General features: G+C 34.9%; 1 protein-coding gene across 1 annotated transcript; it reads right to left on the bottom strand.

Moving 5' to 3' along the window:
• Nucleotides 1-3067: 3067 nt before the first annotated feature.
• Nucleotides 3068-10742, bottom strand: LOC107888470 (auxin response factor 6). Its single transcript, XM_016812590.2, is given in 15 exon segments — nucleotides 3068-3548; nucleotides 4705-4895; nucleotides 5136-6280; nucleotides 6386-6533; nucleotides 6654-6729; nucleotides 6912-7034; nucleotides 7115-7279; nucleotides 7826-7916; nucleotides 8947-9031; nucleotides 9148-9306; nucleotides 9392-9448; nucleotides 9535-9575; nucleotides 9578-9632; nucleotides 9923-10035; nucleotides 10142-10742. Coding segments are annotated over 15 exon segments (2712 nt in total). The 5' UTR covers nucleotides 10185-10742; the 3' UTR covers nucleotides 3068-3328.
• Nucleotides 10743-11029: the final 287 nt, after the last annotated feature.

An 11029-nucleotide genomic window follows, 5' to 3' on the forward strand; every position in this document is an offset into this window, starting at 1 on the left:
TGACAACGTCACCAGATACAGATATTGTGGTAGAGCCACCAGAACAGATATATGTGCAGAGCCACCAGATCAGATAATTGTGGCATAGCCACCAGGACAGATATATGTGGCAGAGCCACCAAATCAGATAATTGTGGCATAGCCACCAGGACGCTTCCTCCATAGTGTAACCCAAGTCCCTATGCAACAGATATATAATCATGGCATACATCATACAGAATCAGATCGTCATGCTTTTCAGTCAAAAGTAACCCTAGGGGTATAATGGTAATTTTACATACATAGGGGTATTCAAGTAATTTAACTATTCTTAAGGTTTTCATATATAACATAGCCATTTACGTACGATCAGAAACACTTACCGCGTTTTCTTACTAATTTGGGCCCGTTGGCCCATTATCCCGTTTTTGGCCCATTAAGCCCAAAAATATTGAAATGCACAGAATCGCGCACTCTGCAGTCTTATCACTTTAATTTACCATATACATCAAACTATTAATCTCATGAGCATTCACACACTCGCAATATCTCAAACTACCGGCTTTTCGGCATTTCGACTTTTTGACTTGTGCCGATCTAGTCTATAAGAGGTGTTAGTTACACACTTGTTTGCGACGATATGCTGACGAGATTCACACACGAACCGCCTACAATTGGATTACTAACACGTTAATCTAACTATTCAAATGCAAACTACGTATTAACCCCTTACAATATTCGGCCAACCACACCTATAGATCATAGTAAGCTTATAAGAAAATAATAGGGAACTCATTAACAAATTTTTGTCAATGTTTACCACATAATCATAATTTCACTGCAAGCTGTCTTCCTGAACAACAGTCACTAAATTATTTATAACTGGAGCTACGAAACTCAAAATCAAGTTCCGTTAATTTTCCCTGAAAATAGACTCATATGTCTTCTATCCATAAAATTTTCAGAATTTTTGGTATGGCCAATCAATACCAGATTTTTCTTAAAGTTTCTCATGTTTCACTGTTTGACTAATCTGACCACTCTTCATTACGAATCAAATTTCTAATTGTACAGAATTCAAAATATGTTCTTGTTTATTACATTTGAAACTAGACTCATTAAAATTTAATTACATAATTTATGCAGCTTCTAACTCATCTCCCACAATTTATGGTGATTTTCCAAAGTCACGTTACTGCTGCTGTCCCAAGCAGATTTATTACCAAATCACTCTTTCACACCTAACTTGCATGCTTGTTATTTAAACATGTATATCACCAATCAATCATCACATATCTATGATTTTACTTAAGTATAATCTCCATTTCATCATTTTAAAGCACAACATGTTAGCTGATTTTTCCCTTTAGCATCTAAGGCACATGCATGCTCATTTGTTTGGCTAAACTTCACCTATCTTCCTTTTTTCATCAAAAGAACATGAAACAACAACCATTTCCTTCATTTTAATTCATGACTAAATGCTCACAACACAACTAAAAACCAAAATATGCTTCAAGAGTTAAGGTAAAATTAAGAAGAACTCATGAACATCAAGATAGAAGCAAACTACTATGAACTTACCTTCAATTTTCTTTCCCAAGTGACTGAACATTCAAGAGCTTTCTCCTCTCCTTTCTCTTCTCTAACTTTCGGCTATGATGAACAAAGATGGACAAAACTTTGTTCTTTTCACCCCTTTTTCTTATAATAAAATTTCATATTTCATCCATTTAATTCTTTAATACAAAAGACATGAAATGCCCATCATGGAACATTTACTTAAACCATTATCATGGAACATTTACCTAACCCATTATCATGAAATATTTACCTAATCCATTATCATGGAACATTTACCTAACCCATTATCAATTTGTACCATGAATTATGGATATCAAGTGTTCATATTGTCTACAACAACATGATGGCTTGCCACTTCATATAAAACGGGAGGTTTGTCATGCAAATCCTCCTATTTTGCACTCCTATTTATTTGGCCACTTCAATTTAGCCTATAGCATTTTCAAATATTTTCACATAGGTTCTATTTCATAATTTCACCCCCTTTTTCTTATGGAACAAAAATTAACTAAAATTGCCGTGTTCTATCTTAAGCTTGGGCCTTCTAGAGGCCCACTAACATAATTAAACCTATGCCAACATTCACAGAATTCCCGAAAATTGGGGCGTTACATTAAGTGTCATATTTCTTGTAAATTATGCATGTATTTTAAATAAATAAATATTTTTAAATATTTTAGGTAAAATACACTAAGGGTCTCTCAATCATATTCAAGTTTTTTTTTTCACTTAATTTTTAAAATTTTTAAAATGATCATCCAACTAATCAATTTTTTTTTATTCATTTCCGTTAGGTGCCATCAACTATTTGATGACAGGGTAAGATGACAATTTGAAATTGATATAATATCAAATTTAGTCCTCAATTTTTACATATTGTGTCACTTTATTTATAATTTTTAATAAAATTTACCCTCAATATTTACATATTATCTCAATTTAATCTTAAATTCTAAAAATTTTTAAAAATATATAAATAAGTATTTTCAAAAAATCTAAAAAGTTATAAAATATTTTTTTTAATTTTATTTATTTATTTAGAAAGAAGAAAAAGAGATTTTTAACCTCTATTTATGTATATTAATCTTTTAAGACTTTATTTTCTTAAATTTTTTTTAATAATTATTTGATAAACCAACAAGAAAATCTTTATTCTACAAGTTATATTAAAAAAGTGTCCTGTACAATAAAATATTTAAAGAATAAATATAAAAAATTTAAAATACACTAGGGTATACCACATATCAATTCTTTAAAAGTGACGTTCAAGTTAAAAATTTCCAACAAGAAAGTAACTATTTTAAATGTTTCCTAAAAGTTGAGTGACCTGAAATATATTTTACCCAAATATTTTTTTAACGTAAAACACTGTAAGAAAAAGATATTCTCGATCAAATATGATATTTCTATCACATTGGTTAAAAAACTTTCATGATAAATTGAACAAGACTTAAAATATTAGTTATATAATTACATATATAAACCTAGGTACTCATAAGTACTATTAGAATAATGTCGAGTCGGAGAATCATATTTCCACTTATAATTTTCCCAGCAGTACAGTAGTAGTCTTGACATAAAAGCTTCAATATCAACCTAGGTCCCAGGCAGCAAGGGTAAATCTTCAATTGATGTTGTATCAATACATATGCTTACATATTACTAACAGTACCATATAACACCTACAACATTCATGATTTATCACCTTCAACTATCCATTTTCATTTCCTCTAAAACTTTATTCATTCCTGAGGATGATTTTCATTTAGTATTCAAGAGACCCCATTGATGCAACAGAACTTCTCGAGTCCTGTCTGCTCATGTAGTCATCACAGTGGTTGCCATTGCTGCTGGTGGTGGTAGCGGTGGTGGTGGTGTTAAGCCTTTGGTTCGGAATAGAAGTAGCAGGATTCTGACCTTTCCCCATTTGTTGTACTTCAAGTGGGGATAGTATCTTGATATACCACACATTGTTCACGAATTCCCTGATGATCACAAAAGAACAACGAAAACCTTGAAACACATTAAACTATAACGCCAATGTACTAGGAATGCAAACTAGACTCAACTAGATAACTCCCAAGTATTTTAGATTGGTAATACAGACTCGACTCTAGTGAAGACTAATGACTGGCATAGCATCCAATCATACCTTCAACCTCGGTAAATGTACCATAAAGGTCATTGTACTAAAAGTCAGATTGCATTTTATTTACTCTGCTCAAAAAATGGACAGATTAACCAATGTATATTAGATCAACGAGCAAACTAATCCCATTAAAAATTCCATTCATTTCTATTGTTAAAAACTGATCCCTATATATTAGAATAAGGTGCACATGGCATGCCGTGTGTAACTTTTTGATTAATCTATCAACAATGCCAGTTTCTAACAGTAGAAATAGATAAATTTTTTAACAAAAATAACCAATTTTCTCTTTGATCTAACATACAAAGACTAATTTACCAATTATTTAGTAAAGGGGGCAAAATGCAATCTGATTCCTACTTCAAGAGCCTCCATGGTACTTTTATACCCTTCCTTAACCTGTTCATTTGCTTGAGACTGTTTAGCATCAACAAATACTTTTAATTCTATACAGCACATTAAGAACACTGAAAATCCTTTTCTGGTTTACCTTCGATTGATACCTCAAATTTTATATCTAAATTCTAGTAAATACCATAAAATATATTTTCCAGTACTTCTGGTCTTCTAAACACTCAACTTTCCGAACATAAAATGTGTAGTTCTAGACTTATGGTCCCCACTTCCCCCCATGGTAGGCAATGCCTTCTCTTCCATAATTTTAGTCGCTTGTAGACTAGTACCATAGATGCAATTTTAGAAGTTTCCTATTCTTAGGAACCAAGTGTAGGAGACTATCAACAAGTTGTTAGATCTTTCTGGACCTGATAATCCACTGAGCATATTCCTACATCCATTTAAACCGACTACTCCATTTTCAGTATCACGGTATCTTCATAGATGCAATATTTCAACAAACATAGCTAGAATAAGCAATAATGAGAGCTATCATCAAGAAATTTGAAGCAATAATAATACAGAGGTTTTTTCACAGCTATCTTTAATAGTCCATACAATTCTTTCAAGAATAAATAGTGCAGTTTGGAACTTACTGCCATGGGTCATCACCAAGGAGAAGAATATCGTTCTCCCTGTCAACAAATACAAGCTGCCAGCCTGATCTCTGAGGGTCCTCTAATTGGCCTTCAAGGCCAAATAGTCGAGCAAGCTCACAGCGCAGCTCATCATAGCTGCCAAACTTGGAAATATCCAATGAGCGCCCAAAGGACCCCGACTTGTGAACCTGTCAACACGCATAAGATAGAAAACCATGAGAATCACATGCCATGAGACCAGTTATGAGGTTTAGACAGTCTCCAACAGATATCATCAAATCCAATAAAGTATGACCAAAACACAACTTTGTGATAACTAAATGAATTGATTTATATGCCATACTAACTAGATAAGACAGCTCCACATATTTGACCAATCTAAAAATAATCAAAGATACATTTGAAAATATAAGGGAAAATGCTATTACCTTGACAAAGGTTCCAGTTGGAGGGTTTACTTGGTCCACATTTTCAGAGGACTGCAAGTAACCTGATTCATCGACACAACTTGAGGTAGTCATGTCTGAATTAAGAGGAAAATCTGTGCCAGAAGCACTTGTGAAATTTGAAGCAGCGTACGGAAGGGACATCGAATCATTCTCATTTCTGATGCTTTTCGGGTTTGTCATCCCATGATGCAGCATAAGAGACGAGGAATCAATGCTAACCCCAAAGAGAAGATTGTTCTGTGGATCAGTTGCATTGTGGTAAGCAGAATACTCCCTTCCAGGAAATGGAGGTAATAAGTTGTTAGGTTCAGATGCATTTGATTGTGCAGTTCCCAACTGTTCAACCTGGGGAAGTACAGAGTTGGCCATTCCGGATGAAAGCCGTGGTTCAATAGCTGCAGGCTTGGACAAGAAAGTAGAAGAAGAGAGAATTGGGTTTGATCCATTCAAGTTGAGTAAATGGGAAGCTCCCATCTGGGATAATGAACCTAAGATGCTTTGCATAGAAGAAACATCAGATGTAGCTACAGAGTTCCCAAGATGGTCGGAAAATGTCGACTGCTGGCATTGTGAATCAACAGCTGGCAGAGATGACTGCGCTTGGTTGGCTGACACAGAAGGAAAAGCAGGGATTACATTAGAAATCTGCTGTGGAACAGGTGGCAGTTGCTGTGTTTCTTGAGACTGTTGCTGCTGCTGCTTTTGTCGCTGGTCACTGTACAAATTGGGGCACTGCAACTGCTGCAGAAGTTGAACCTGTGAAGCAGTCTGATTCTCCTGAAAACTTGGAAGAAACCCATTTTGTGTTTGGGACTGTTGTAACATTTGCCTCTGAACTAGAGCAGGCAGCCCAGTGGATGTGCTCTGGTTTTGCTGGCATTGCAAGAGAGATTGAGAGCCTATTTTGGAGGAATCAACAGTCCTCATATCCTGAAGTGCTGCAGTCACCATTGCTTGGTAAAGATCAGGTTGTACACCTGGTATTGAAGAAGTATCAAGCCTTGGTTGCATCCAAGGTGCAACTCCAAATCCTTGGAAGTTTAAAGACTGAAGTCCTTGATCCCCGACCCCACCTTGAAGCCACATCAATTGGGAATTAATGCTCATATCACCGTCTTTGAAAGCTGATAACAAAAAACTAAACTGATTCAGTACAGAAAAGGGAAACGCCAGGTAAAGAAGATATTCTGTGCAACTCCAATCATCAAATAGCAACAGTTTTAGCATACCATGGAAGGAGGGTAGTGCAGACGGCCATGGTCGCTTCAGCCGCAGGGGGAAGGGAGATGGATACATAGGGAAGGTTGTTAACGGTTCAACCTCCCACAAGGAAACTCTTGGCTGCCTCTCTCCTGCAGTGGATTCATCCCAGCCAACCTGGAAATAGTAAAAGCTTTCATGTCAGACAGCAATGAACGCATTGTCTTCGAAGCCAATTTGAAGGGGACAAAAAGATCAAATATCAAAAATACAATAGACTTAGAAACTTCAAAAAACCTTAACAGAGCGCCAATGCGAATTTGGCCAGCGAACAGGATCTAAGTAACTAATGCCAGTTATTGTTCCCATGTATCTGCTTAAAAAAAAATTGTTAAACAATTGACCACCTATATTTGTCAATGACACTAAAGTCAATTCACTGATAAAAAATATAAGTATTTACTTGAGGAATATAAACCATTACTGTGGAACACAACACCATAAACTATAAACAATTTGGGGAAGCAAGAAAACATTCAGAAAACTAAGACCTACCGTCGGACACTTGACTCTTCTGTCTCAAACAGCATTCTAAACCGCATGCCTACAGAAATCCGGGTGTGAGAGATAGCTTTAACATACTTGGCAAGAGGAATGACAAACTCTGAAGGACTAGCCCTGCAATCAAGCTACTGTTAATGAACAAGTCTTTGTTGTACTAAGCATCAGCCTTTCTCAACTAGTATTAGGTAGTTGACCTTGGGTTGTAAAATATAGTAAAACGGCTATTGGTTGCAGCCGCATGAGCTGCAGCAGCAAGAAGACCAATGTGCATGCTATCACTTGATAAAACAGAAGAAGGCATAACAGTCTGAGGACGGTTTGCTCTCCGTATACCCAACAACAATTGATTCTTATCATTCCTGGTAAGAGAACCAAAAAAACAGAATAGGAATCAGAAAGATTATTGACTGTTTAGCAAGCTCATTGATCAGTAACACGACAAGAAACAGCAGTAAAGCAGTAACTGTCAACATATAAATGTGCACCCTAGAGCTAGCAATGCTGAACCAAAACTGAAAACCAGACCAAAGCAATTTGACCAAGGAAAGTTGCCCAGAACGACCAGAACTAAAATTAAAAACAGTTCAATTACAAAATATCTTGAACCTAAAGCAACCCAAACATAAAATGACCCAATTTTTACTGCCAGAAGTGACCCAACCCACTCAATTGGCACTTTTAGTGAACAGAGCAATGCATGCCACACTAGGCTCATCACTTCAGAAATGAAAAACATAGAAATATATCCATATGCCAAAAAACATGCATTCATATTTGTTTTGCTGCCAAACCAAGCAGGATGATTTCACTAGATTGATTCAAGTCCCATCAGGGATTTGAAAGCTATTATCAGAATACAGTCAATCAAAGAGCAAAGGACTAAGTCACCAAATAAAACTATTTACCAGATAAAAAGGACTGAGTCACCGGCAACTAGTCTCTTTGCACTTACAAAAACACTCCACCCAGTTGTAAGAAGATGCCTCTTTGGCTGACCTGCATATGAGAGCAGAGACAAACTGATTAATAGTTGGAAATGCAACCATTGAAATCCAAAACCTTTTCATCAAAAAAGAATCCATCTCCAATTTCATACAACATTGGATCTCATCAAGTAAATCGTGCATATTAGAAATATTCCCAAGTTCTCAGATGTTATTCTCACAGAATTGCTACCAGTTAATAGACATGAGTATTAAATGTTCTCAACAAAAGCCCCAACATAGACAGCTGATTAAATATTTGCATCCCCTCATTTTCTTATGAATGGAAAAGGACCTGCAGACTTAGTCTCATCAAAGCCACATCATGAAGATTATAAAGATAAATCGATTATGGAAAACTGACAGAAATATGTTTCATTTCCATCCAACACATCCACCACATCTGAAGCATATATTTCAAAAAGAGTGGATTACATTTACTTGCGAAGATCATCATACTTCACAATGTGCTATGACCAACATGAACCAATATTTCAGTCCAGAAAAAGATGCCTGAACAAGTGAAAGGTGAGAAACAACTAAAACTTACTAAAAAATGGACATGTGGACTCAGCATAAACAGAGCATACAACCAGCAAAACAAACAACGTGAAAGCATTATTTGTAATATCTTATTAAGAAATATCCCATCCAATATTTTTTCCTTATTCATCAGAAAAAAACTTCATTTGTAAGATTCAGACGTAACCGTAAAGAAAATAACTAAATCTCAGGTCCAAAGATTCTTAGCCACGATTTAACCAGAGCAATAACTAATACAGAATATAACAAGGATATATCCTGGCTCATCAACTAAATCTATCTTTGTGAATTATTGTTTAAAACTTCTAGAAACAACCATATAAAACACCAAACGGTTAAGAAATGTTACAGCACACCATAAAGTTAATAAACTGAATATAAGCTTAATACAAAAATAAATAAATACAATGACAAATAAAACAATGAGATCATCAAAATTCGGAAGTCATCAAAAAAACAAAGTTGGAACACATTTGAAAAAAGCTATTTTAATCACTCGCCTCGAAATATATGTCTAAATTTCCACTCATTGTCATGAAGATCCCTGGCAATCAACTCTTGAGCTGGTGGTTGCTGGGTGTAGTCCTGAAGGTACAATAAATATTTACTTTAGAAAAAACTAGTTACAAAGTCAACGTGCAATAATTCAAGTAAAAGCAGAAGCTAGTTAATTGAATTGCTTGTAACCAACTAAAACTTACAAGAGGAGGAAAGACTTTCTCAGCAGCACGGCGCGGAACAGAGAATCCTCCATGAGTGCTAGTGTCACTTGCTGTTAGTGTTTTACAAAAATAATTGGTTGGCTGTTTGCTGGGAGCACCTAGTTCTGCAGGCAGTAGGTAGACATCCTTTTGCTCTTGCTACAAGAATGCTTTCAAGTCAAGAAACAAGAAAAAGAAAAGATTACCAAGCACTAAATCTTCGAACAAAGTTTAAGTTCCATACTGGACTCAGTGGCTGCAAGGTCATTTGAGCATACACTTCATCTGTTTCCACATCTGCCTGTACTTGAAAGAATAAAAGACTTGATAAGCAACCAACTAAAGTTCCATAAAAACCAAGGTAGTCTATACAGGCATTTAACTTACATGCATGGTCACATTGTGAAGCTGACAGATAAGTTGTGGGGTAAGCTCGGATAGTTCGGTATATGAGCATCTACTTCCTTGTTAGTAGAAGCAGCAACCTGCAGAGGGAATCATAAACACCAAAAGTAGGCTAAAATATCAGATGAATATACATTTCCTTATAGACTGCTCTTCCTTTTGAGGAGCTTCACCAGCAATTCATGCATTAACAACAAGAAAAGTGGGGATAAATTCAGCAATACTAAAATGGTAGGCCCAAGAAAATCATATCATTGCATATCAATGGGAAAAGAAATTATATACCATCCTTACATAGCTTCTTAAACTCTGTATAATCATTAAAAAACTTCTGCTAGTAAACTATGATAAACGATGCAGGCATACTTACCTGTTCACTATGACCTTGTGGAAAGTAAACAACTCGGCTTCCAACAGGTGGAAGAGACACCAAAGGACCAGCACATGCATGCCAAAGTTCAGAATTCAAACATTTCTTCTCCCCTGTACAAAAATATTTCTCAATTTCATAATTTCGAAAAAATAAAATAAACGTTCATTCAGCTCTATGCTTAAGGAAACTACTAGAAAAAAGCTAAAAAGCAGATACCTTCCTGAGTTTGCTGATTCAACCCTGATGAAGAGAGTCTCATTCTTAAAATCTAAAAACAAAAAAGGGGTATTTTTTTTTCTATTCAAACGAAAAAAAAAAGAGTAGTTGAAAAAGGAAACTACAAGTACCCTAATTATTGAAGAACATTGAGGATTCTTATAACATCATCCATAGTTAAAAGCAAAAGAAGGGAAAAAACCCACCCCCCACCCCCCCTTTTCTCCACCAGAAGTTTCTAAACCTAAGTTAAAAATAACCAAAATAAAAAATAAAAAAACAGAACTACCCTTTACTCAGAAGGGCTTCATGAAGCTCAGATCTTACTTCTTTTTCACATTAAAATTCTTTTATAAATAAAAAATGAAACTTTGTAAAGCTAAAAACCCTAGCTTTTTACTTCACCAGATCTCTGGTTTCTTAAGCCAAACTCTCATCCCAAAAATGTTCCTTTCGTCTGGAGCTGCTATTAGTTAAGTTATAGAAATAAAACTAGAAAATGATACTTTTTTCAAAAAAAATATATTTTGGATTTTTTTGGGGTGCGTATGTCAGAGAGAGGGCTGAAGGACTGAACTGCAGGTGGAAAGAGAGAGAACCAAAAGTAATTTTTTTTTAAAATATAAAAATAAAACAGAAAAGGTGAAATCAGCAATCAATTAATACATTTTTGGTTTTGAAGTTTTAAGACTTATTATATCCAATTCTATTTAGATTATTAAATTTATTGAAATTTTCAAATACATGTGATATTTTTATATATTTATCAAAGGGTAATCTAATACCCACACTATTAATAAATTTCTTTTTTATTATTTAATTATAAAAAATTATAAAATAATTATTTAATTTGTTCTTTTTTGTCACCAATTAACTTATATAAAAATA

This window comes from Gossypium hirsutum, chromosome A09 (genome assembly GCF_007990345.1).
Source record: "Gossypium hirsutum isolate 1008001.06 chromosome A09, Gossypium_hirsutum_v2.1, whole genome shotgun sequence".
In the NCBI taxonomy this organism is placed as follows: Eukaryota; Viridiplantae; Streptophyta; class Magnoliopsida; order Malvales; family Malvaceae; genus Gossypium; species Gossypium hirsutum.